The sequence below is a fragment of the Podarcis liolepis genome (assembly GCF_965112155.1).
Source record: "Podarcis liolepis genome assembly, chromosome: 1".
Lineage (NCBI taxonomy): Eukaryota > Metazoa > Chordata > Lepidosauria > Squamata > Lacertidae > Podarcis > Podarcis liolepis.
In genome coordinates, this window is record NC_139554.1 from 22,512,916 (window position 1) to 22,540,895 (window position 27,980).

Below are 27,980 nucleotides of genomic sequence, written 5' to 3' on the forward strand. Positions count from 1 at the left end.
ACCACTGCCTAACCAACACGTACTTCATCCACAATGGACAAAGATACAAACAGATAGAAGGAGCACCTATGGGATCACCCCTCTCACCGGTCATCGCAAATCTGTACATGGAACACTTTGAAACCAATGCTTTAGACAAGTCAGAACACAAACCCAAACTTTGGCTCAGATATGTTGACGACACCTTTGTAATTTGGCCACACGGGAAAGAAAAACTAGATAGCTTCCTCACACATCTCAACAGCCTACACCCCAAAATACAATTCACTATGGAAATAGAAGCCAACAACCAGCTTCCCTTCCTTGACGTCCTAATCTACAAAAAACCTGATGGCTCCCTAGGACACACTATCTACCGGAAAAAAACACACACCAACCGCTACTTACATGCTCAATCACACCACCACCCTGCACAAATAAACTCCGTAGCCAAGACCCTCATCTCCAGAACCAAACGCCTGGCTGACAAAGACCACTTGACAACTGAGTTACAGAATCTCTCAAATGTGTTAATCGCCAATGGATACCAGCAAAACAGGGTTAAGAAGCTAATCCAAAAAGAAACACCCCCCAAAAACCAAGACACGGAAGAAAACAATGGCATGGCCCTCCTTCCTTATATCAAGGGCACTACAGATAAAATTAGCAAAATCCTCCATAAACACAATATCAAAACAGCCTTTTGCACCAACCAAAAAATAGCCAATATCCTCAGAAACCCCAAAGATAAAATCCAGTTGGAAAACCAAGGGGTCTATGAAATACCCTGCAAAGTCTGCCCAGCCACGTACATTGGACAAACAAACAGACGAATAAATGCACGTATCGCAGAACACAAGAATGCCGTCAAAAAAGAAGAAAAATCTTCCTCTCTTTTCCAACACATGAAAGAAACAGGACACGAAATTAATTTTGCAGATTCCAAATTGCTCTTTAACATGGAACATCACCACAAGAGAATAATCATGGAAGCCATCGAGATAGAGAAACACCCTCACAACATGAACAAGCGTGACGACACGTCCCGCCTGCCAGACATCTGGAAATTAGCCCTCCCCACAAAAACCGACACCAGATCCAGAGGCACACAGAACGCCACCACCAATCAACCACACCAGACCCAAACCCAGACCCTCTCCACAGATAAATTACAGACACCATCCAGTAACCAAACCATAGTGGCACCTCCGGATGCTGCACCCCCCTGCAATCCCTACACAGATCTGGCTGGCACAGGGCACAAAACCACAGCTCGCCCCTATACACGAAGCCAAGCCAAAGCACAACTAAGTGCAGTACAGCCATCTTCCCAGAAAAACTCTTCACAAATTCAAGAGGTCAAGACACGAAGGCTTTAGCAACTAATCCACACCTAATGACCCACCTAAGTGGTACTCAGAATATCACTCAAGAAATCACTCAAGATATCCCTCAAGTAATTAAGGAACAAAAGAAGAAAAGAACACTAGCCTGGGAACTTCCCCTCTGCCCAGAACTTTTGAGGCAATACACCACACCCCTCTACAGTATTTATAGGAACTCAAACACTGAGATCCCGCTCTGTTCCAGTAACAAGAAGCCGAAAGCACCAGCCTGAAGATGACGAGTGAGACCTCGTCGAAACGTCGCCTAGACACCCCAACTTTTACACGGGAAGACACCCGAGGACACCAAAACCTGCATTCCTGTACCCGTGAAAATCTACGAAAACATATATATATATATATATATAGTTCAATTTTTGTCAATGTTTATTTGTTTTTTAATTACTGCTTTTTCTAGGTTTTTAGCAGCTCTTAAGGCTGCTAAATCTGTAAGATGCCTTGAATCCCATCTGGGGAAAAGGTGGAATGAGTAAGTACGTAAGTAAATAATAATAATACCTGAAGGTTCTCATTAGCAGTCCCAGCTATCAGTAAAACATGACTGCATACGTATCTTTGCGGATAAGGCTTGGGTTACTTTGTATGAACATTTTTATTTTTATTTTTAAAGAGATAAAAAGGAGGGGAGGTATGAATTTTGATCCAATAAATTTGCTTCACCTGGAGTATGCGTGTAGCCTTTTGTTTGTAGTCTACCAGTTCTTGCCTAGCAGACTCCAAGCCGCTCTTGGCCATTTTGACTTGCTGCTGAAATTCATCTGCCCTCCGCTTCTCCTCTGCAGATTTCCTCTCTGCTGCAATAACTGCTTCAGCCAAGTTCTGACGCTCAGCTTCCAACTTACCAAGACGAGCCACATACTCGTTCTGCAAAGGAAAGGTTAGTGTTTATCACAACTTCAGAGCAATAAAAAGAGGCGTAGAGAAAAAATGAGAAAACTGGAAGGGACATTGTTGGTGGAATTGATTCTACCCCTTTCCCCCGCAGCTCTCCCCTGCGGACTGAAAACTGGCTCTGAAGGGTGTGAGAGAGAAAGAAAGAAAGAAAGAAAGGTGATCCTGCTCCATAGCAACTAATTATAACTATAATGCACATATGCAAAGGCTGTAGCTCATTGGCAGCACACAGAAAGGTCCCAGGTACAATCCCTGGAGTTGCAAGGCATCATTTATTATTGTTTCTTATTAAGTCTATATAACTCTTAGTAACAATAGGCTCCCAGGCAGTTTACAAATAATAAAAACCTATTACACAAACCATCCATAATTAAGAGATAAAATCTATATACAAGTATGGCTGAGATGGACTCCTGTCTGAAAGCCAGGACATCTGCTGCCGGTCAGTGTCAACGATACTGAGCTAGGTGGACAAATGGGCAGACTCTGCATGAGGGGTGCTTAGGGAGGAGAAGCATTGCCAAGATTTGAAGGCACTTTACTGCACTCTGTCAAGTGCAGTTCCTCAGTCACGGAAGTGAAGCACCAGCTTCCAAGGTTGCTCTTCTAACCTGCATTTGTTTGTAGCCTTCCTGCTCCCGTCTGAGCGCAGACTCTGCATCATGCAATCTCTCTTGAAGAGTCTGGAGAGCTTGATTGTGCAGGCTGTTCCCTTCGCTGTTATCCTGTATTATTCTGGAGAGGAAGAAAGCAAAGGTTTAGTGAAGCAAGATGTGAAGAATATCAAGACACAATCCATAGTAATGCCATCTTTTCCACAGTACTGTAAAATTCTACTTTGGGAGTGGGGGACCTTTTTGTGTGTGCTGTGGACTAGATCCTTATCTGTCCCCAATCCAGCAGGCCAACTTTGACAGGTGGGTGTGACAACTCACCTGCCAATGGCGTGGTGTCATTATGGTGCCAGACAATTGACTGGTGGGTTATCCTACCCACCCATGGGAGGCCCTTGCGCAAGCACTTAAGAACCACTGTGGAAGGGGCTTTGCCCGCCTTATGCTTGCCAATGCTGAGCACATGGCGGGCAAAGCTGCTTTCTGAAGGGATGAGCTGTGCAACCACGTTCCCCACAAGGAAGCCTGTTGCACAGCAGGTCTAGCAGGCTTAGAGTCAACAGACATCAGCTGATGGGCAGTGACATGAACCATGCTGCATTATCCTATTTTTCACAAAGATCCAGCCGCATCTCTGCCTGCCCCACATCTGACAGCAGGTGGATGCAGTTTAGGGGGAAAGCCTCACTGAACAAATTGGGACCTGGGCTGGGCCAAACTTGGCCTGCAGGCCAGTGGTTCCTTCCTCTCGTTCTATTATTTCCTCCACAGTATCCTCTCGTTCTATTATTTCCTCCACAGTATTCTTCTAGTTTAGTGCCTAGCTTTCACAAAAAAGAAGTCTCAATTAAAAACAAAAGAAGACACCGAGCCAAATGTTATATTGCATACTTTCCCGCTCTGTGTTTTTCCAAAGTTTATAAAGGGAAAATTAATCTCAAGACAAACAAACTACAGTGGCACCTCAGGTTACATACGCTTCAGGTTACATACGCTTCAGGTTACAGACTCCGCTAACCCAGAAATAGTGCTTCAGGTTAAGAACTTTGCTTTAGGGTGAGAACAGAAATTGTGCTCCGGCGGTGCGGCAGCAGTAGGAGGCCCCATTAGCTAAAGTGGTACCTCAGGTTAAGAACAGTTTCAGGTTAAGTACGGACCTCCGGAACGAATTAAGTACTTAACCTGAGGTACCACTGTACCAACTACATTTTCAAGTTTGTTTGCCTGTTCAAATGAAAATTAGTTATTTGACAAGGACAGTGACTGCATTTGAGTTCTTTGCTTCCTTTCATTTTTCCAGAGAAGAAAAACTCAACTTTACCAGAATCTGCAGGATCAGATTAAAAATCTCTGGTCTCCCTTGAGAATCAACCAGATGCACCTGGGAAACCCACACGCAAGACAACAGCTCTCTCCTGCTGTTGTTTCCTGGCAAGAAGTACTCCAGTGCACGGCACCTCAAACACTAGAGGTAACATATTGCCACCATCACTAGTAACGACTGAGAGCCTTAACCTCTACGAATTTGTCTGAATTCAGCCCAGTTTCTACAAACCGAATGAAGGAGGAAGAGGCACCTTAAAACGGAACACTTCCCAATGCAGAGAATGCAAACAGATTTCCCATCTGTTCTGTTTTCTAAGTAACAATCACTGGTACTACATAATGAGCTGGGCCTTAATACCTCAGGGAGCTTAAGAAGCAGCTTGCAACACTAAATGATGCTGCTGTTATTGAGAAAAACAAGAGGTGCAATGAGCTCACATCACCCCCTTAGAAACCCTGAAAGAGCCTGGATTGATGCATTTCAGCCAATGGGCTTTCAGGAGCCGCCCATTCTCCACCTCCAGAGAGGAGTTGCACATTCCAGTGAAGATTAGGCCCTATCTAAATGAGCCACGGTTCTGGGGTGGCTCCCACATCACAAGGGACGTGAGTATGATCTCCAGAGAGAGTGCTTGGGCAGATTCCATGGTTCGAAACCACACCTGCAGATGTCACATATTAGGTTTCAAAATCATGCAAGCTGGCCAAACCACATGGAAGCAAATGTAGTAGTTGTGGCAGCAGCTTCGACAACACTAAATGTATCAGCTGAATCAGGCCCTCAGCACATCATATGATGAGCATTCTCCTTTATGGACAGAAGAAGTACAGCTGAAGCAATCCGACTGATGCCTTTGAGGATAAAGCCAACGATCAGATATTGAGAGATACAAAAATCATGTTATAAGCAAAAGGGATACATTAAAAGACAGCAAGCCTAAAGACCTTGATTTCTCTAATTCTGGGTTTCTCAAACTTGGGTCTCCAGCTGTTTTTGGACTACAATTCCCATCATCCCTGACCACTGGCCCTGCAGGCTAGGAGGAATTATGGGAGTTGTAGTCCAACAGCTGAAGACCCAAGTTTAGGAAACCCTGCTTTAGTTAAAAAATAATAAGGCAAGAGGAATATATTAGTACCGTGATTTTTCACTCTGCACTGTTTCCAGTGCTTTAGTACGTGAATTGAGAAGCTGATCGGCTTCCTGTAACCTCACTTTCAGGACAGCCAGCTGGGAATCCTTGGCGGCAACGGCTTCTGTCAGATCATCCACTTGAGCTTGAAGTTCCCGAACGAGCCTGTCATTGTTTGAATGGTCAACATTCCACTTTTCAACTCTTGCTCGGGCACTGTTTAATTCTGCAAAAGTTAAAGTCAGCAGACATCAATGTGATTCACAAGGTTGTTTGTATAGTTAGTTTGTGTAGCATGATTTTGCCAGTGATTAGGATACTAAATATGAAAGTAAATAAGCAGTTTTTGACCACATTGTCCCAATTCAGATATACTGGGCAGTTTCAAGTCAACATGCCCCTTCAGGAGAAGGATTTCCACTTGTGCAACAGAACTCCCCCTCTCCTCCTCAATCTGTTCCGAACCTTCTCCAGCCCCCCAGAGTAGATCTGGGGAGGGTGTGGAGAAAGGAGAGGGGAAGCTGCATTGCACCAGTGGGAATCCCTGCACTAACAGGACACGTTTCTTGGATACCACCAACTTGTATCCAGACTTTGCTCCCACCAACAAAAAGAGGGAGGATGCTTTTGTCAGCTCCCTTTTAGAAGAGCATCCCTTGGAGCTTCTTCTAAAATCTGCTATGGAAGACCGGGGAACCGTTTGAAACAGTGCAGTGGGTGGTGCTGGGGTGCCAAGTACCCTGCTTCTTTCACCACAATCCTTCCACTGGATCAAAAGCCATCCATGGACAGAAGTAGCCCTTCTGTTTGTGGAGGGAGAAGCCTGGACGAAACCCAGTGTTACCAATTTCTTAAGTACAGTTAGGAAATGGGGCCTATAACTACCTGAAATAAATAATGTTATTAAGCAAAACAATAGAAATGTGTAAAAAAAAAAAGACTTAAGGACGGAAGACACTTGTAAAAATACAAAACAAGGTTCTCACTAGTGTGGAGAATCCAGCAAAGACATTCAGGAGGGAGAATATGTCAGTATAATATGTCCCTGCTATTTCCTCCAATGGGAACTCTGGATCCAACCCCATATCAATAATAATACTTGGAATTTTTAAAGCATGTTTCAAGTATTCAGAGGGCTTTACATAAATTATCTTAGCACCATTCCCAATCATTTGCTGTATTACCCTCAACTATTTCCAAAGGTGCTAATAGCTTGAAATGTCAAAGCTGTAAATCCTCTACCTGTTTGCGTTTCTTTGGCTCGCTGAATTAATGATGCCATTTCTTGATTTAAAGATTGCACTTCATTCCGCAGAAGTTGATTCTCAAGGCGAAGATTGGACAACTCATGCGATTTCCCATCATTAGGTGCGAGGCTGGGGTTAGCTTCTGCAGCTGGCAATGGGTCTTTTTTAACATCCACATCAGTCTCCAGTCCAGAACTGGAACTATCCAGAGTATCTGTACAGAGAGCCACATTTAAAGCAAGCACATCTCTTTGCAGACCTACTTTCTACGTTGAACAGAACAGCGTAATCCCATGCCTGTCTGCTCAGACACAAGCCTCACAGAGGCTCCTATGTACTGACTCCTAGATAGTCTAATGAAATACAATTATCTGCCATAGCACTCAGACACACCAGATATTTATTCTTTTAAAATGTCTACATTACTGCCACACATACAAAGATACCACCTTGCTCCATAGCCCTGTTTGGGTGTTCTAAGCCCCACACAATTCCAATCACCTGATGAGAGTGGAGCTGTTTTCGATGGCCCTGTCCTGACAATTGTGCCCTGTTGGTGGAGTGTGCAAGACTCAGTGGTCCAAAAGTTGCACAGGACTGGTGTAGGTTGATGATCACTATGTGCATCAAAATTGACCATTTTCATCACCCCACCAGCCTGACCGACTGTTCAGTATGGCTTCGTGGGAGCACACTGGCATCTTTTTAAAATCCAAAATGATGTTCCCCACCATGCAGGAGACACGTGTGAAACAGGATGCCCCAATAATTTTTTTCTAACGTGCTAACCAAAACAAAGCCCAAAACCTAACCTAATTTTCACTGGCACAGTAAACAGATGCTAGGCAAAAGCCAGGACGTGGTATCCCGATTCCTGCATTCAGCTCTCTGCATGGTAGGAAATGGAACATGGGAGAGAAAATGAAAGCCAAATGAAAGTGCAAAGCTGCATGCAGAATATTTTTGCACACTTATGCATGGTGAAGGCTGGGCCTACCAGGAGGAAAGGGGAGATGGTGATCTCAGAATCAAAATGAGAAACAGGCCCACAGGTTGCAAATTCCCAGTAAGATCTCCAGTGTAATGAAATGAATGGGAAGCACACAAAGGAACAGCTCCTGTTCACTACAAAAAAGCTTGCAGAGGAAAACTCAGTGGGTTCTGCCACTCATGTTACCTAGCAGGCTTTTCCCCCCTAGGCACCCAAACATCTTGGGCCAAACCTAATGGACAGCGGATGCTACTTTTAAGTACAAGTTTCAAGTGCCAGCTTGCATTTCATAATTTCCAGCTAACTAATACACAGAAAATATAAACTCTTTATTACTATCATATTAATTCATACTCTGCCCTTCCTCTCGAAGATGTAAAGACCTTTAAAATTAAGAGCTGCTATTGTATTAACTAGAAAAACTCCACATAGATTTGATCATTGTTGAAAGATTCACCGATGCCACTGGTCAAATATTTAAAGTCTTGCCAAAAAAACTAAAAATCAGGGGATGGCAGGGAATTTCAGAAAGAAACAGTGCTTGCAGCGCACATGTACCAAGGATGCAATGCTAAGAACATAAGAAGAGTCAAACATGTACTGTTTTAGACAACACTGGGCAGCTGCTTGGTAGCTTGTGAGGGGTCAGACGATCAGGATAAAGCACCGATGCTGTTCTGGTTGTAAGCACATTTCCAGCCCAATTTAAAAGCTCTGAATAGCTTGGGACTACATTCTTTGAAGGATCACCTGCCACCTTCAAGAAGAAGGGTTGACGGCTTGCAGATAAGTTATATAGCATTTGCTTTGTATGCAGAAGGTGCCCGGTTCAATCCATGGCACCTCCAGGTAGGGGTGAGAATGTCCCTCTTCCTAAAACAAAGGAGAGCAGCTGCCAGTCAGTGTGGACATTGCTAAACCAGATGGACCAATGGTCTGACTCAGTGTAAGGCAGATGGACCTATATGATCTTACCAATGCCTTAAGGTAAATTGTGGAGACCCCTCACATGGGTCAATGGTAAGATCTAACAGGCTAGAAGACACAAGAGACAGGGCCTTTTCAGTGGTGGCCCCATCACAGTAAAACTTTTTCCTCTGGGATGTTTGTTTGGCTTCCTCACTTATTGTTTTTAAAAGGGTTTGACTGTTGAAAACCCCTTTTCATTGAATAATGATGCTGGTCTATATTTCCAATCCAGAGTTTTAACTGCTGCTACTGTTTTATTGATGGCTTGTAGAAAAGTTATTTAAATTGTAGTTTTGATGAGCTGAACTGTATCTTTTTAATTTGTTTTACTAATTTTATTGTGAAACCACCTTGAGGGGGTCCCCCCCCAAAGTGGCAAGCAGAAAAATCCTAAAATAAAATCCTTTAATAAAACAAAAATCAGAATTTGCACCATGTAATCATCATAATAAAGGCCCAGAATCCTCTCACCACTACCAGATTTTAACATATTCCTTAACCTATGTAGTTATGCTTAACTACCATTGCCTTGACTCCGAACGGAAGCGTCTTCACCGGTTTTGACACTCTGCGAACTTGCCGACACGGAGCTGATGCTTGAAGTCCGAGAGTGATTTTGAGAAGCAGCTGCTCTGCTCTTCTCTCGCTTAAGGTCCATTTTCCCATTTGGTTCCTTTTCAGAGCTATTGAGAAAGTCAAACAGGAGTTCGTCGTTGGGTTCGGACTTTTTCCTTCTCACAAACTGGGAAGACGGTCTGGGCATGGATGCTGCCTCTGTGGAAGGGGAAGATTCCATGGACATCCTGGACGATGCTTTAACATTGGCGGTTCCTGCCAGGATTGTTGCCTTTTGATGTTTAATATTATCTGCTGCCGAGGAGACAAAGCCAGACTTAGATGATGCTGGATATTGCTGATCCTGGTTCTGCTGGTGCACTTTGGGGAACTCGCCGACATCATCCAAGGTGCTATTGTTGTAATTTGCATTGCCAGAACTCTCTTTCTTGCTCAAAGCAGATGCAGCACCTTGATCCACCTTGTTGAGAAGGTCTTCTGCCTTTCCAGCCAAGTCAGCAAACCAAGACATAATGAAAGTTAAAAAAAAAAATGGAATTTGAAGATCCAATATCCGCCCTGGTGGGAGAAGAAAAGAGTCAAACAATGGGATTTTTAGATCACACATAGATTATTATTATTTTTAACTAAAGCATTCAGCTGGTATTTCCTTCAGGTTGCCACGCAAAGTCAATTTTGTAGAGCTTGGTGGAGGAAGTTGTTCCATCACCACATAACCCGGAGCTGGAACCCAACAAATCACCAAGTTAACATTTCTCTTATTCTTTAAAATTATATCCTCAATGAAAGTGTCAGGCAGAAGGGCAATGCCTGGACAGCATCTCCATTTCACTCAGCAGTACTTTTAGAGGCAGCCCTACAGGACATAGGCTGTGGGAGAAAATCCATGGGTTTCAACACAGATCTAACTCAATCACACAGAAAGTAAGAATGTCCCGTTCAGTGAGCAAAAGGGATGAGTGGGGGAGAAGTATAGCTTAGTTGGTAGAGCATGAGACTCTTATTAATTTCAGGGTTGTGGGTTCAAAAAAATTCCTGCATTGCAGGGGTTGGGCTAGAAGATCGACATGGGCTCTTCCAACTCTACATTTTTGTGACCTTGACTGTTCTGGTGGAGTTGGACTATGGGGACATAAGCTATGTGATGAAGAAAGATACATCTTGGCTCAGCCATGCATTCCTTTTGCTCTACAAATCACTACTTTCTATGAGATTATGGAAGATCTGGCTGTAACCATGTGTATTGGATGCAATGACATAACATTTGGTGCTTGCAGGTATATATGTGGATTTTGAGAATTATTAAAAGCAGACAAATGGCAGACAGATTTACACAACAAGACAAAATTCACTGTGAAGCTCTTCTGTACAAGTCATGCTGAAATCAATGGAAGCTGTGCCAGAGACCAATTTGGACATATCGGCCTTTTTATTTACAATAAATCCAAGTAAAATTCTATATTACATCAGTTCAAATGCCAAACAGTTTTCTCTAAGGAAGGAGGCTACAAAACAGTACTGGTTTAAGTACCGTATTTTTTGCTCTACAAGATTCACTTTTCCCCTCCTAAAAAGTAAGGGGAAATGTGTGTGTGTCTTATGGAGCGAATGCAGGCTGCGCAGCTATCCCAGAAGCCAGAACAGCAAGAGGGATTGCTGCTTTCACTGTGCAGCGATCCCTCTTGATGTTCTGGCTTCTGAGATTCAGAATTTTTTTTTTCTTGTTTTCCTCCTCCAAAAACTAGGTGCGTCTTGTGGTCTGGTGCATCTTATAGAGCGAAAAATACGGTATTTATATATGACAAGTTCATCTACCCCACTGCTGGAAAATGTGACCAGAAATACGAATAAAGATCAGTCAAAAATATTAATAAGTTTGTTTGGTTGAGCTACCACACATCACCTAGGGTCCATCCACACAATAATTTATTCTTCATATGAGCAATTCTGGCCTCAATAAAAATGTTACATTTCTCTAGGGAACACTTTTAAAGAACCTAAAACTTTCTAAGTGTTATACAGCTATTAAAACATAAGAGATCCCCTGTTGGCAGGTTCACAATCTAATAAAAATTATACAAAAGGGAAAAGGATGGAGAACAAAGAGGGAAGCAAGCATGCAAGGTTTAGAAAGTCACAGAAGAGTGGTTTAATAATAATAATAATAATTTTATTATTTATAGAGTGTGGGGAAGTACTGCTGCTCCTCTACCCAATGGATGGGGCCAGGTTAGTCTCCCCCTTGCTATGACGTTCATCCAAGGAGGCAAATGTGTGGAAACAATCACAGAAACAGGAAGGCAACACCATATCCTTGGATCATGGCAGCAGATTTTTAAACCTCTACCATCATGAAAACAGCTGCCAGCCAGTGATTGCTCCACTCAAGTTTTGCATAAATGTATTCCAGGCCTGGGGATGGTTGCTACTGCAAATCTGGAGGAAAAAGCAACACATTTTGTGGAAAGAAAGAAAAACCACAGCCAAGTTATCTTTAAATATATAGCACTCTACAACTGGTTTTTTTGTTTGCTTGTTTTGTTTTTAGAAAGCCACAACCTTGGCAAACCCTTGCCTGCTATGTAGATTAAATTGTGTGGGTGTTTCTTCTAGCGCACAGGAGGAACATGCTTCAAGAATAAAAACAACATGTGGGTGGGTCCAGGGGTTGGCATACATACTGAGATGTGCATTGTTATTTGCTCAAACTCCAGTCAGTCAGTCAGTCAGTCAGTCAGTCAGTCAATAATACTCCTTTTCTCCTATTCTATTTGTTTGCCTTTTAAATTTTAATCTTGCTCATTGGATCCTCCTCTGCCAAAGGCTCCATCTTTTCCCAGAGATATTACCTCAGACTTATTTTCTGCCCCATGCCCTCACTGCAGCCAGTAAATTCCACAATGCTCCCAACCCTCTTCTTCCTACCTCCTATTTCTTTCTATATTTGACTCGCACATTCCTCTCTATGCAAACCACCTCACCTCCTTAGCAAAGAACAGTTCTACAACAGCAGTAATTCCACCACAGTAGGGTTGCTACCTTTTAAAAAATTTTGAGTGGCCAGGCTCCTGTGCCTTTTCCAGCTGAGCAACAATAATCTCCCTTTTGGGAAGGCAGAATCTCTTTGCTGCAGTTCTCTATGGGCGGAGTTCACCTGCTAAATCTCAACTTAGTTCGCAATTAGCAGGTTACTTACCTTCACACTGATTTGAAGCCACTATGTGTCCTTTCTAAAAGAGGCTCCTGAACAACTCTTGAGTTGGGGCAACTGACTAAAATGTTTTAAACGGTTCTAATTTTGGTTCCTGTTTTGTTTTTGTTGGGTTGATGTTGGTTAAATGTTTAGTTGGGGTTGGCGGTTATTTTAATTTGGGTATAACTGTAAACTGTTTAATATTTTTATTATTGTTATTGTTGTTATCATTGATTTCTATTGATTTACTGGTTGGTTGGTTTGTTGATTGTATAAGTGGTTTTTTAAAAAATGTTTGATGCTTTGTTGTGTTTTTATATATGTTGTAAGCTGCCCAGAGTGGCTGAAGAAACCCAGCAAGATGAGCGGGATATAAATTTAATAATAATAATAATAATAATAATAATAATAATAATAATAATAATAATAATTACGGTATTTTACACTGGCTCTCCTCTCTCTCCTGCCAATAATAATAATAATAATTGGCAGTAGAGAGAGAAGAGCCAGTGCAAAATAGTGGTTAAAGCCTTCAGAGGGAAAGGTGGGCTTTAAACAAATGAATAATAATAACAATAATAATGTGGCTTAAAGAAATTAATAATAGTAGTAGTAATAGTAATGATGATGATGATGTCGGGCTAAGACCTGGAAGACCAGGATTCAAATTCCCACTCAACCATTAGGCCCAAAGGTTGATTTCCAGCCTCTCAGCCTAACCTACCTCGCCGGGCCGTTGTGGGGATAAATGGGAGAAGCGTGTGAGCGACCTTGGGCGAAAATGAAGACTATAAACCGCCGTTGTACTCATAAACAACAAATAAAATCGCAATCGCGCGGTACTATCCGCTCCACAAGACACAGCGAAATTACAACCACAGTAGAAAACCTAATTGCAATTATTATGACCATTATTATTATTATTACTACTATTGTTGTTATTGTTATTATTAGGCGTCCAAACCCCGCTCCCAGGTAGGCCTCTGCTTACCCTCGCAGCCTACCCCAGGTCTCCGAAGCCAAGGAGCCCACGCTGGGCCTTCGACGCCGAGGAAAGGAGCGAGGCGGGGCAGAAGCCGACAGCGGCAGCAGCTACTGCCCAGGCCGCAGTCTAGCCAGGGCTCCCCGGATCCATCTTCCGGGAGACGTGGCCACTAACAGGCGGGCACGAGGACCCAGCGGCGTCAGCCCCACGTCGGCGAACCCTTCGCAAGACGGCTGACCCCGTGCGGAAGTGACGCGAGCACGCACGTCCGCGGTGGCCGCGCCCCCGTTACGTAGAAAGGCGGTGTTCGAAGTGTCTAGAGATAGGGCCATGGATAGAGTAGCCCGTGGAGTTGAAACGTAGCCGAAGTTTCTTTGCTTTCTCCCTCTTTGCCTTGCGAGTGCCTTGAGGAGAGGGAAATCCGCCCAGTTCTTTAGATGGGGGAGCGATCCTGATAGCTGAAGGGGTTTCCCACTCCTACTTCCACTGATTTGAGCTTCTGCCTTTTCTCCAGATGCTCAAGACTGCCCAGATCAGGGTTTCCCCAAACTTGGGTCTCCAGCTGTTTTTGGACTAGAGTTCCCATCATCCCTGACCCCTGGAATGATCTCTACTACTCAGAAGTAACTGAAGGGAAAGCCTTTATTGGGCACCAGGTGTTCGCGCATGTGAAATTCTAGCAGATAGCTACAAAAGTGTTCTTCTCTGCTTCTTATGTGGATGGTGATCAGATGATGATGCCATCATGTTTTAATTGGACTGAGGCTGAGATCACACATTGTTATCTTAGAAAACTAATCTCTACAGAGGGCATTGATATTAAAGGTATTTTTGTTTCTTGCAATCCATTTTTGCAATCACTTTAGGTGTGGTAACACTATATTGATGATGTTTTCATCATATGGGAACAAGTATGACAAGTAGTATTTAATAGCCTCATCTTCCATGAGGTTCCTCCCCTCCCCCCCAGCACTTCCAAATCCTTTATTATTTTATTCACATAATATACATTCTTTACAACAAACAACTCCAAAATAAACAGACAACTCCAAAATAAAATCATATGTAACAAAACCGTAAGTCTCATGTTTTCATTTACACTGATCTTCCCTCCGATACCTTTACTTGATACTTCTTGCTCCTTTCTGCTCCCTTATAGAATATGAAATATACTCAGAGTCGCAAAGTGATTTCATGCTCTTTATTCAGCTCATAGTGGTGAGGAGGAATGAATGAAAGTCCCCTCACAGTATCTGCTTTATATACATTATTTACACAATGGGCTGCACATGATTGGCTAATTCCGGAATTCTACTGTAAGCCAATCAGGTTGTGGATTCACTTCTATCTGGAGCAGGATTGGGTGGTTCCTGCCAACCAATCATACTGCTGCATTGTTCTTGGACCAATCAGACTGCTGCATTCTGAATCCTATTGTTCTAGGACTAATCAGACTGCTGCAATTTGGATCCTATTGTTCTAGGACCAATCAGACTGCTTCAGTTTGGATCCTATTCAACTCAGTACATAACAGAATATAAAAATTTAAATCTCTTAAATCCTATACCAGTCTTTAACAATTTCAATTAATCCCTTCACTTCCCTCCCCCACAGCCCAGTACTTCCCTCCACCCATGAGGTTTCCTAATTCTCCTTTAAAGCTTTAAAAGTTGGTGAAAATTGTTGTGGTAACAAATCCCAGAGTTTAACTATGAGCTGCACGGCCCTTTTTCTTGAATCCTCATAGTTAAAATTCTCAGGGTTCCCTGGGAAGCAAGATTGACAAGCTACTCTGTCAAAATGTAGTTTTGGGAAGGGAATAGGAGTCTTTACAACAAATCTCAGGATCCTCCACAAACCACAGTTCCCAGGAGTCTTTGGGGGAAACTGTTCAAAGTTGTATAAAAGTGCTTTAAATGTATGGTGCAGATGTAGGTCTTAGTTATGGGTACAAAACAGGCCACAACTTCATTGGTTATAGTACAATATCAGGTTAGGTTATAATACTATATTGGCTGGGCATGGGCAGGAATAATGATCAGATAGCCTGTCTGCTCTCCAGTGTTATACCCCAGCCCATTTGATTCTGGTGAAGTGTGTCCATGAACACAAGATACGCACCCGCTGCTGTCCCATTGTGTATACATGTATTTTGGGATTTTCATTCCATTGCAGAGTGCTCAGTGTGGCTTGCAAAACACTGTTGCATGCCACCCCAGTCTCCGAGTGGTGTGAGATTCCAGGGGTTCTAAGCAAGCTTACCCAGGGTTTGTGCTTCCTTTCAGAAATGAGGCACAGTGGAGGCTGTGTTGTTTTTATGATATATGGTTTATTTACACATATATACAACCTGAGCCTACGATGGAGGAGTTCAAGGATTAACATCCCAAGAGGGTCTTGCTCAGGCATAGGCAAACTCGGTCCTCCAGATGTTTTGGGACTACAACTCCCATCAACCCTGACCACTGGTCCTGTTGGCTAGGGATGATGCGAGTTGTAGTCCCAAAACATCTGGAGAGCCAAGTTTGCCTATGGCTAGTTTTGCTTCTCCCATAGCTGCAACCCTGGATTCAAACAGACATCATGCACTGCTTGCTGCTTTGCATCCCAGTCACATAATCCCTAACTCACATTGCTTCTCACTCTAAACCTCTCTAAAATCTGGCTTTATTGTCTAACTCTGAGTTGAGGGAGAGGCCTCAGCCATTTGCTATCTCACACAGTCTCTTTGATGCGTTGTCTTCTTAAGGGCTCGTTCCATAAACTATCATCTCACAATGAAGCTTACCCTAATTTAATTGGCTTTTTAATCCTTACTTAGCTTTTTAATTCCGGGGGATTAAAAATGTATTGCACACAATTTAATACACAGGAGTTGGCACCTAATCTTAACATCAAGCTTTAATTAAATTCTAAAGCCAGGAGTACTAGGAATGTCTAGTACCTACAAACTCATAGCAATATCAGAAACTTGTAGTGAAAGTGAAGTAGCATCTGAGCTAGTGATGCTTTTGGGTAGCATCTGACTAAGTTCTACTTAGAGTTGTTGTTGTTGTTTAGTCGTTTAGTCGTGTCCGACTCTTCGTGACCCCATGGACCAGAGCACGCCAGGCACTTCTGTCCTCCACTGCCTCCCGCAGTTTGGTCAAACTCATGCTAGTAGCTTCAAGAACACCATCCAACCATCTCATTCTCTGTCGTCCCCTTCTCCTTGTGCCCTCAGTCTTTCCCAACATCAGGGTCTTTTCCAGGAAGTCTTCTCTTCTCATGAGGTGGCCAAAGTATTGGAGCCTCAGCTTCACGATCTGTCCTTCCAGTGAGCACTCAGGGCTGATTTCCTTCAGAATGGAGAGGTTTGATCTTCTTGCAGTCCATGGGACTCTCAAGAGTCTCCTCCAGCACCATAATTCAAAAGCATCAATTCTTCGGCGATCAGCCTTCTTTATGGTCCAGCTCTCACTTCCGTAGCCCCATTGAAATGAATGGTCCCAAGTTATTCATGTTGATGACACTAAATTGTTCAGGGTTGCTAAAACAAAAAGAGATTGCCATAGTTGGTAAAGTTGCCATGGTTAGTAAAGCTGGGAAGAAAAGTTGGCGCAAGAGCGAAAGAGAGATTAAAAATTAAATATATGTTTTGAACTGAAACTTTCTTCTCCAGCAAATGGAATTTTAGTTTTCATCCAGCAGAGGTCACTGAAACTTCTCAAATGTTTTCGAAGTATATTGTGCAGTGGAGCCACATGACCTCTAGACGTGTCCAAAGACATTTTGTTCTCTGGGGCAGAACAGCAAACTGGCCCCTCACCTTCAAATCAAGGTACATAATAATACCGAAGGCCAGCCAAGCTGAGAGACAAAATCCTACCCTCCCTAAAAAAACCAGTTGCCTGAGAACAGCCTCCACACTCTTGTCTAATGATAGGGCGCCGGCTGTGCCAACCTGTGTGACTGGTGATTAAAATGTTTGAGAACCTGGGAGACCCGAGTTCAAATCCTCACTTCAGCCATGAAGCCCAGCAGGTGATCTTGGGCCAGTCACCTCCTCTCAGCCTAACCTACTTCACAGGGTTGTTGTGAAAATAAAAGCCCCCCCCCCTGTTTCCCATGGAACTCAATGTATACATAGGGATCGTGTGGTGAGCAAAATACATAATAAAAACAAAAACAACCCAATAGGGCCGTCCCCACAAAAAGCGCATTTTAACAGGGCATAAGATGTAAATCATTATTATTAGGGTGTATTATCATTATTACTGCAAATAATAATAATAATAATAATAATAGTAATAATAATATTAATAGTTGTTATTATTACAGGTATAGCCCACCCTTCCGCCAAGAAGTTCAAGGCGGCCCCCCTTTTTATCCCCACGCCCACGAGGCACTAAGCCCCGCTGACCCCAGAGCGGCCTGCCTCGCAGGGCCGGCCGACTGCATTGTGTTTATGAGCAAGGCTTTCCCCCTTAGCGGGAGCCCCGCCCCCAGAGGCGCTCGGCGACGGAGGCCTCCCATTCCCGACATGCACCGCCCGTTCCATAGGGATCGCCATCCCGTCCGATGTGGGCCGACCCCCTCGCCGCCCAGCCAGTGGACTCCAGGCCTGCCCGTCACGCTCTTGCCCCGCCCCTGCCGCTCCTCGCCTATAAGTGTCTCCCGCGGCCGCACGAACCTCAGCCGCTGCCGCCGTCTCCGCCACCGCTGGGCTTTGGTTTCCTGTTTTTGCAGAGCGCGGGGTGGGCGCGAGAAAGCGGGTGGCAGCAGCAGCGGCGACGACGACCCGCCCTCTCCTTCCAGCTTTTGGTAAGAGGTCGGGGCCCGGGGCCTAAGTCTTAACGGTGCGCGCGCGTTTATGTAGCAATGTATAGACGCGTTATGAACCCCCCTCCCCTTAAATTTGGGCTGCCAGTTGTGGGGGGCGAGGGCGGCAGTGGGACCGCACTTGCCGCGGAAGGGAGGGTGCGAGTCACCGAGGCCACAGGGGTTGTCGCTTTGCTTTGCCGGAGGTCGAGGTGGTCTCTCTTGCCCGAAGCCCGCCAGCCGCTTCGCCTTTTGCGGTGGCTGCAACAACCTTGTGGTTTTCCTGTTGTGCGCCGCCCTGACATCTACGCATCAAAGGGCGGAGCACAAATTTAATCCAGAATAATAATAATGACAACATGCACAGCGGGAGTTTCTACCAATGAGGGTCACGTGCGCGCGCACCCCCCAACCCACACACATCTATGCATCATCCCCAGGTTGTTGGGGTTATATTGGATTTCTGTAGGTATGCGCAACCTGATCCTACTCAAGCGTTCTGGAACCCATTTGTTTCCGTGGATTGAGGCTCTCATGTATATATTCCCCCCCCCCAAAAAAACCCCCCAAATCACTTGCATTACAGTTTTGTACTCATAAGTCCAACTGAGCAACAGTTTTTGATAATGTTTTGCTCAGAGGAGCCCCACTGAAATTAGTTAACTCCCGATTATAATAATAATTTATTATTTATACCCCGCCCATCTGGCTGGGTTTCCCAAGCCATTCTGGGCGACTTCCAACAGAATATTAAAATGCAATAGTCTGCTAAACATTAAAAGACCAGTTGCACCAGGAAGTGATCTGACCATGGCTAGAGTGTGGTGCTTGATAACTCCAAGGTCATGGGTTCAGTTCCCCATAGAAGCTGCCTGCATCTTCCTGCAATGCTGGACTAGATGACCCTCGAGGTTCCTTCCAACTCTACAATTCTCATAGCTGTCAACTTTCCCTTTTTTTGCGGGAAATTCCCTTATTCCAGCACCATTTCCCACTGCTATCCCGGATTGTTAGATAGCTACGCTGATCCCTTCTTTTCGAGGCTGCTGATCCCTTATTTTCAAATCTGAAAGTTGACGGCTATTACAATTCTATGATTCTAAGTGAGGTCCATTAATTTCATTTGGTGAGCTCTGAGTGAAACTTAGCGGAATAGCACCCTGGAGGAACTCTGATTACGCCCCTCTGTGTGCTTTGGGGTGAGGCAGTTGGTTGTATATCTTTTCCAACCAGCCATACTATTTGCATTTTAAGATGTGGGAGGACTTTAGGTAATGCCTTTTCCTGGAACTCAGTCACGTTTCTCTGGTATTGTAACCCTAGTCGTGTTGAGTCCTGAGTGGGGGAGGAGTTGGTTTGGTATTCAGCGCTGTACCTTTTGCAATGTGTGATAAGAGAGTTTACAGAGATAAATTTAAAATTCCACAAGTGTAAATATTTAGCTGCAGGCTTGCTTTTGAAAGTTGTTTGCAAACAGGAACCAATAATAGGCAGTGAAGAACTTGTAATGTATACCGTATTTTCCCTTGTATAAGACCCCTATTTTTGGGAGCTCCAAATTAAGGGAATGGGGGCGATTGCCCAGAGTTGTAAAGCTTTGGAGGGGGGGGGAATTGCCAAAAAACGCTCAACCGCCCGACCGCCGCTGCCAATCGCACACCTTGACTGCCCAATTGCTGCAGCAACAGCCAATCGCAAGCAGCCCTTGCTGCAGGCATCAGTCACCCGCCCAATTGCCACTCAATCTCCTGCTCGCAGCTGCCACCAATCGCTCGTCCCCGTCCCCCCATGCACTATCCATGTATAAGAGACCCACAATTTGTAACACTTTGTACTGGTGCAGTTGGTGCGCTTGAACTGTCGAAGCCATGTGTCCTAGTGAAACTGCCAGTAGGTTCAGGGAAGACTAGAGCAGGAACTAATTCTGCCTTTTGTTGAGAGAATTCATAAGGAATTACTTTCCCACAAACCAGCCACCCAGTGACCTGTTTTCTATAAATTTGTCAAAAGCCATCAGTCATGATGACAAAATGGAACTTTTTGTTTACAGGCTGGGTATCTTTGTGCAGACATATTATTGGCTACTGAAGACAAACAACCGAAATAGTTACTAACATTGTGCCTGGTCCCTGCTGGGGAATTTCCCAGCAGGGTTTCGCTAGTCATTGAGGGAGACTAGATGGGCTTTATTCCAGTTCGGTGAGGCAATTTTGATGATTATTGTTAAGCAGTACCATTCTCCACACTTCAAAAAAACTCCAAAAATTGTATTGGTTTTTTAAACAAATGCAAATACAATAACCATTAAATACTTATCCAGCAGTACAGCTAACGGTGTTTGTTCTATCCATTGTCTCTAGACCAGTGGTTCCCAACCTTTTTTTTTTGCCATGCCCCACCTAAGCATCCTGATCCCCACCCCGTGACATATAATTCTTATTATTCAAAAAGTGAACTCCTATTCACATGGAGAAAGGCCATTAACTTGGTCTAAACAAACTTCCAAATTGCCCCCCTGTGGGGCATGTGCCCCATGTTGGGAACCATGGCTCTGGTCATAAACTTACATATTCAACATTCAAACATACTACCTAACACAACCCCCAGCCATGCTGGAAATCCAGTAACATTTGGAGGATCACAGGTTCCCCATCTTTCTTTTACTTAACGGTGGAACAAATTGTCCTGTGACATGCAAGTGGTGCAGAACTTAATATAGACACCGTCTCCGAGAATCCCTCTGCTATCGCTGCTCCTCGGAGGTGTGCGTGAAATTGAGTTGCGGTGAGGTTAGCGCACACCCTGAAACATAAGGCTGGCTTTGGAAGGCTGTATGTTTGTGACGACATTTGTCAATTACTTGGCTGAACTGGCTCCTCTTGTAAATCGCTTAACCAAGGGTGTAGCATGTAGTGGTGTAAGAAGCATTATTTTGTCCTGCCGTTCAGGAGTTTCAACATGAGCGAAGTGGTATCCCTTTCTAGTATTTGTATAGTTCTGAAGCTGTATGAAAGGGAAGCTTGGTTGAGATGAGAGGTGACAAGACAATCGTCCCCCCCAAACACAGCTTGTTATCTAATGCAAACCTTTCCCTGTGAAGTCTATGGCTTCGCAGAGAAGTGCCTGACTCTGGCTACTGTGGGAAAACAGGGTGTTGGACTAGATTGGCTTTTGGTCTGATGTGGCAGGGCTGTTTGGTTGTTATGATCAAAAGGGAGTGCCGGGTGTTTGTTGTAGGGTGAACCTTCAGTAACATGGAGTTGCCTCCCATGGTTCAACAGGCCTAGCCAGCCCCTTGTGTGGGCTGAGTGTGTGCCTGAAGAATACAATCCTTCCATGACACCCACAGAGGCTTCTCCAGAGGCAGTGCAGAAAACACTCCTGTAATGTTTAGAATGAAGGAAACCAACTTTAATATTCTTTTAAAAAATACTTCAAAATTCATTTAGTGATTATTATTGTTTAACGTTGATTCCAAATATTGTTGCACTGTGGTGTGTTATCATAGAATCCTAGAGTTGGAAGGGACGCATGGGTCATCTCTTCCAACCTCCTGCAATGCAGGAATCTCAGCTAAAGCATCCATGACAGATGGCCATCCAATCTTTGCTTAAAAACCTCCCACGGAAGGATATTCCACCACCTCTCGTGGGAGTCTGTTCCACTGTGGAACAGCTCTTACTGTCTGATTGTTTTGTTGAAAGTTTAGTCTGAATATCCTTTCTTGTAACTTGTATATTCTATTAGTTTAACACCATGCATGGGAGACTGGCTGGGTTACTACATATGTGAAATAAATAAAAATGGCCTATACTATTTTAATAAAATATTTATCAGGAGGCTTTGTCAGAACCAACTGATCTTGGTATGTGTGGTTTTAAAAATATATATATATGATACTCTTTTTTTTTTTTTATTTTTTTGTTTTTTTTTTTTTTTTTTTTTTTTTTTTTTTTTTTTTTTTTTTTTTTTTTTTTTTTTTTTTTTTTTTTTTTTTTATTTTTTTTTTTTTTTTTTTAAGGTGATTGGCTTTTCGTGATTTCTATTTAAAATTTGCCGGGTGCTTAGTTTTGCTGCTGTTCTTTGATCAAGTCTGGGATCTGATAATGTCGCTGTTATCACCAGCCCACATTACAGGATGGTTAGTTTAGTTTCCGTTTCAAATCTGACCTCAGTCCTGTCAGATAAGTTGTCCCAGTCTAAGAACTGGGTCAGCACCATATTGCACAGAAAGGAGAAAATGGAACATTTAGTCATGGGTATGGTATAATTAAGTTGAGATGAAAGTGAAAAATGGGGTGTCCCCCCCCCACAGATAAGATGAGAAGAAGAAAAAATGCGCTTTCTTAATTCTCACACATTCCCCAGCCCTGCAGAAAATCATTTCCCACTTCTGCAAAAAGGGAGAGTTAGGCTGAGGAAACGTTAGGGTGAGGGTAGACAACCTCCAGATGTTGTTGGACTCCCAACTCCCGTTAGCCCCAGCCTTTATGGCAATTGATCAGGAATGATAGGCATTGTTGTCCAACAAAACCTTGAGTGCATTAGGTTGGCTATCCCTGTGTTAGGACTTTCGGACTGCTAAATAGCGTTGACCTCTTCATATTGTGTTATAAGACGGGGGGGGGAGGGGGAGGAAATGGCTATGCAGGAAGTTTTCCCGCACAAGAACAACTCAAAATGCAAACAGCAGCCTTTGCCAAAATAACAAGATATTTTGGACCACCACCGTACTGCCTGGGGCTCATGGGAGCTGTCATCCCAAACATCTGGAGGTTGGCAAAGGCTGCACCACAGCCTTGTATTGATCTCCTTTCCTGAAATGACCCAGGTGCAAAAGATTTGTAGATGGAAGGAAAATGATTAACTACTTGATAGTGTGTTCACTGCTTCTAACAGTTGTGCACATTCCTATATGCTGGCTGAAAACAAGGACCAAGGTCCAAAGAAGTGCTCAGCTCTTTTTGCTACTGCAAAAGACTTTTTTTAAAATGGGGGGGGGGGGGTTCCACAATTTTTGGCTAGCTTTGGTGGTCAAGCCACAAACTCCTGGTTGCCATCTTCTCCTCTTGGTGGCTTGGCAACTGTGGAGAGGGCACTTCTCAGTCTTCATAGCCCAGTAGAGGCCAAGAATGGGAAATAAAGGGGGCAGAGGGATATGACTGTCATTCAGTTGTTTCTGCTCCCTCCAAAAAGAGGTGGGAGCTTAGGAACACTTCAAGAAGTCTGCTTCTACTTTTTATTCCAAATGAGGTGGGGGACGACATCATGTGGTTAATGTCCTTGGATTTCTTATCACCTTTCTTTCTGTGTTCAGAGTGTGCAATCCTTTAAGAGGAGATAGAAGATCTTACATAAACTTTAGCCAAATTGACCTTTTCTTCCTGTTGTGATTCTTTTCTGATGATTCAGGCATAACGTGACTTGGCTGAGGTAATTTATTGTAAGCATTAATTGTGTATCCAGGCCAACCAGCTTAAACAGATAACACTTCTTAGCAGAGCTAGCTGTGTGGCTTCTTCCCCCACCCCCCATGGGTGTAGCTGGGGGGGCAGGGGCAGTTGTTGCCTCTAAATCAATAAAAAACTGAGGTTCTGCCCCCCTAACAAAAGCCTGCCCCTCCTAACATAAATCCTGGCTAGGCCCATGCCCCCCCCCCATACACGACCTAGTATCTGTACTTTCATATCATGAGCAGTAGCAAGTTATTGGGAGAACTGTTGTTTGGTAATGGCCTCATATGTGCTACACATTTAAAGCAGTATCATATCACTTCAAACTCATGGCTTCCACCAAAGAATCCTGGGAATGATAGGGTGCTGAGAGTTGTGAGGGGACTAGGGGGTTGCCTAACAACTCTCAGCACCCTTTACAAGCTACAGTTCCCAGGATTCTTTGGGGGAAGCAATTAATGTTTAAAGTGGTATCATACTGCAGCTCAAACTTGTGCGGAAGAGGGCAGGCAATGATGATCAAGGGTCTGGAAACCAAGGCTAATGAAGAACAAGGTTAAAATAAAAAAATTCCTTCCTTCCAGTAGCACCTTAAATACCAACTAAGTTAGTTCTTGGTATGAGCTTCCGTGTGCATGCACACTTCTTCAGATACACAGTGTAAGAAGAACAAGGTTGAAAGAGTTGGGTTTGTTTAGCCTGGATAAGAGGAGATATGATAGCCATCTTCAAATATCTCAAGGGCTGTCACATGGAAGATGGAGCAAGCTTGTTTTCTCCTTCTCCGGAGGGTAGGACTCGAACCAGTGGATTCAGGTTACAAGAAAGGAGATTCTGGCTAAACATCAGGAAACACTTTCTGACAGGAAGAGCTGTTCAGCAGCGGAACAGTCTCCCTCTGGAGGTTGTGGACTCTCCTTCCTTGGAGGTTTTCAAGCAGAGCTTGGATGGTCATCTGCCATGGATGCTTTCGTTGAGATTTCTGCGTTGCAGGGGGTTGGACTAGATAACCCTTGGGCTCTCTTCAACTCTATGATTCTTAAATCTATAGTGCAGATGGGGCCTAAACTATTGCCTAGGAAGTTCCTGGTTTTAATTACTCACCTACTGTGAACACAATAGGTGGCCTTAAGGAAGTGACTCTCTCTGTCCTCCATCCACAAAATGGGGCACAACACTGGTTTTACTCCACAGGGTTGTTGTAAGGATTACAGTATAACTAGAAACTACACGTGAAGTGCTTTAAGGCACTATATCAGTGTTTAAGTATTATTATTATTATTATTATTATTATTATTATTATTATTATTATTATTATTATTTTATTTATACCCTGCCCATCTGGCTGGGTTTCCCCAGCCACTATTAAACTATTATTGTAAAGTAATGGAACTGATGCCATTTATCTGTTGGATCTAATTGGCTCCAGATAGACTCTCTAAGTGTCTTTATATATTAAAAAGAGAAACCTTTGCCAAAAGTACTATTAATGGTCTGCCTAAATATAAATAAGTGACTGTACTGAACTGAAGTAAACTTCAGGGCAGGCTTCCTTGTAGCAAAACAGGGTGTATGTGCCTGGTGAGTTTGTCTGCCCACCGTCTTCTTTTGTCTTTGTCAGAATGATACACCATTGAGTCCCAGAGACTCCTCAGGCCTCCACACACCAGAAAAGACCATCTTGCCCTTTGTACCACCAACTGCCCACAAAGGGAAGGAGGAAGCAATGCTAACTAGGCTGTGCCTGACTATATTCTTATCCTAGCTGCACAGTGTGGTGATGGGCAAGGATTCCTATGTCCCAGTGGCCTAGTGGGCAGCCACCTTGTCCATTGGGCTACATGAACGTGCTCACTAAGCTCGGATTAAGGAGCTAAGAGTTTCCTGCCAGGCTGCACATCATCCTAGAGGCCCGTGCTCCTCCTGTCTCCTTCCATGCTCACCACAGACCAGTGTCTTTGCCCATCCTAAAGGTAAAGGGACCCCTGACCATTAGGTCCAGTCGTGGCCAACTCTGGGGTTGCGGCGCTCATCTTGCTTTACTGGCTGAGGGAGCCGGCGTACAGCTTCTGGGTCATGTGGCCAGCATGACTAAGCCGCTTCTGGCGAACTAGAGCAGTGCATGGAAACGCCGTTTACCTTCCCACCGGAGCGGTACCTATTTATCTACTTGCACTTTGATGTGCTTTTGAACCGCTAGGTTGGCAGGAGCAGGGACCGAGCAACGGGAGCTCACCCCATTGCGGGGATTCGAACCGCCAACCTTCTTATTGGCAAGTCCTAGGCTCTGTGGTTTAGCCCACAGCACCACCCGTGTCACTTTTGCCCATCCTACACAGGCTTTATTCAGATGCAAGTCCCAGTGAGTCGCTCTCCCAATGAGCGTGAGTACGATTGCATCTTTGGGAAGACACACCCTTCCTCCTCTAGCTTGGAGCTGCCCTACTTCTTTAACAGTGTTTGTATAACTAAATTGTGATAATTATGTTGTCCACTGTCAATTATTCCAACAAGGGATAAAGGCAATCCAAGAGAAATTGGGCAATGTGGTGTTCTTACCCCGGGGGTTCCTCAATCGGTTGCACCAGACTAATTTTCATGGAAGACAGCTTGCCTGCTGCTGTTGATCTCCCTGTTCAATGTGAAGAAGCTGTGAGTGGGTGTCTTGATGCATTCCATGGCGCATTCTGTTTCTAGGATGGGGGCGGCTAGACACACTCACACAGGAGGACTGGATAGCAGCTAACCACAGACATGAGCATCCCAGAATCCCTTGCAACAATTAAGGGTTTCCTTGTTAGGCAAATCAACAATGGCGTTGGTTACCTAAAAGATTTGAAATAAATACTGCCACTGGATGACAGAACCAGCAGCACAGGAAGCGTGTGAAGAAGAGGGTGCACATAGATTCATAGGCCATTTCATTTAGAACAGGGGTGAGCCTGCTGTGGGAGGCCTTGCAGCCCAGAATCGGGAGAACTGGATGATGGCATCTAGACCTACATGGGAATCGTGAACCTACATGCTTGAATCTTCTGTTCCTGGTGGAGCTTATGCTCCCAGAGCATTTAATTTATTTCTAAAATCATTTATAGGGCATATTTTGGGATGTAACTCAAACAAGTCAGCTTAAAAAATACAGGAAAAACCTTGCGGAATCAGCTACTTCAGAAACAGTTACAGGAAATAAAAGTGACAAAATATCCTGAATGAATAGAAAAGCTATTTGTCTTTAAAATGGCTCTCTTAACACTGTAAGCCTTATTTAGAAGAAGACAGACTGAAATGAATGATTTTTTAAAAATTAAAATAATCTACTTTAAAAGCTTGCAGCGGCCAAACATACGTACCACTATGCAGAGGGAGCGCTACAATTTGGGGCCATCACAGAAAAGTACCCCCCCCCCTCAGTGCCACCATGAAGCATCTACTTAATAGCATTATTTTGCTGCAATCACTAATGGTGGTATCTAATGCTAGTCCTATTTAGAAATCAATAAAGACGACTAAGACCCCCATCTGCATTGTACATTTAATGCATTGTTCATTCACTTTGAACAATCATAACTTCCCCCAAAGCATCTTGGGAACTGCACTTAAGGGCGCTGAGAATTGTCACGAGTTCCCTGGGAAGAGGGACTGACTGTTAAACCACTCTGGGACTGTAGCTCTGTGAAGGAAATAGGGGTTTGCCTAACATCTCTCAGCACTCTTAACAAACTACACTTCCCAGGATTCTTTGAGGGTAAGCCCTGACGGTTTAAAAGTAGTAATGATACTGCTTTAAATTTATATTGCAAATGGTGCCTAATTTCATTTCAGTGGGCCTACTTTGAGTAGAACTTAGATGAATGTCGCCCTAATCTTGTGACACGTGATCCTTATCGCACTACCTTCCTAGATTGGCAGCATCACATTCGCTTTATTTGCCACAAGGTGGTGAACAAGTCTTGTTCGGATTCCCTGCCATATCTTGGATTTGTGTGTCCTCATTTCCCCTGCCTTGAAAAGGAAGTTGCAGATTTGCTTCCTCTGCTAGACTTCATCTTGAGGGATGTGTTGGCAAGGCACAGAGCCATGATCTGTACCAGTGTTGTTGCGTTGGTTACTAAAAGATCTGCAGTGCCATTTCTCTTCTGCTTTTTCTTAATTCTGAGGCAGACAGAACCATCCATTTCCTCCATCAGGATGGCGCCTTGGTCAAAGAAATGCAATTACACCAAATTCTAGGAAGTTTGTCTCCTGCTGGTTTTAACTGCTGGCAAGAATGGTTTTACAACCCAGTGCATGTTTACTTGGAAATTCTTGGGTGGGTCTTAATTCTGAGCAAGCCTTCGTAAAACTGTGTTACCTGACCACACTAGCCCCAGTAAGAACTCAAACTGCCTCTGTTTTTACCTACACCAGAAAGAAC

The 27,980-nt window shown here is 43.9% G+C and overlaps 3 protein-coding genes across 4 annotated transcripts in view; 1 reads left to right on the forward strand and 2 right to left on the reverse strand.

Moving 5' to 3' along the window:
• GOLGA5 (golgin A5) overlaps nucleotides 1-13,699 on the reverse strand; it is a 41,475-nt gene extending 27,776 nt beyond the window's left edge. Inside the window, exons 1-6 of one of the 2 annotated variants that reach the window (XM_083501939.1) lie at nucleotides 13,320-13,699; nucleotides 9,082-9,693; nucleotides 6,595-6,813; nucleotides 5,359-5,578; nucleotides 2,891-3,014; nucleotides 2,046-2,249 (exon numbers count right to left, since the gene is read on the reverse strand). In XM_083501939.1, coding sequence (XP_083358065.1) covers nucleotides 2,046-2,249; nucleotides 2,891-3,014; nucleotides 5,359-5,578; nucleotides 6,595-6,813; nucleotides 9,082-9,646 — 1,332 coding nt within the window. In that variant the 5' untranslated portion in view covers nucleotides 9,647-9,693; nucleotides 13,320-13,699. The remainder of the gene's footprint in view (nucleotides 1-2,045; nucleotides 2,250-2,890; nucleotides 3,015-5,358; nucleotides 5,579-6,594; nucleotides 6,814-9,081; nucleotides 9,694-13,319) is intronic. The other variant, XM_083501940.1, reaches the window with a different exon arrangement.
• The window catches only part of LOC310706715 (endogenous retrovirus group 3 member 1 Env polyprotein-like), an 874,531-nt gene that overhangs the window by 776,653 nt on the left and 69,898 nt on the right, over nucleotides 1-27,980 (reverse strand). The window lies entirely within an intron of this gene.
• The window catches only part of LGMN (legumain), a 28,695-nt gene continuing 18,555 nt past the window's right edge, over nucleotides 17,841-27,980 (forward strand). The window contains exon 1 of the mRNA XM_083502986.1: nucleotides 17,841-18,116. The gene's annotated coding sequence lies outside the window, so the exon portion shown is untranslated. The remainder of the gene's footprint in view (nucleotides 18,117-27,980) is intronic.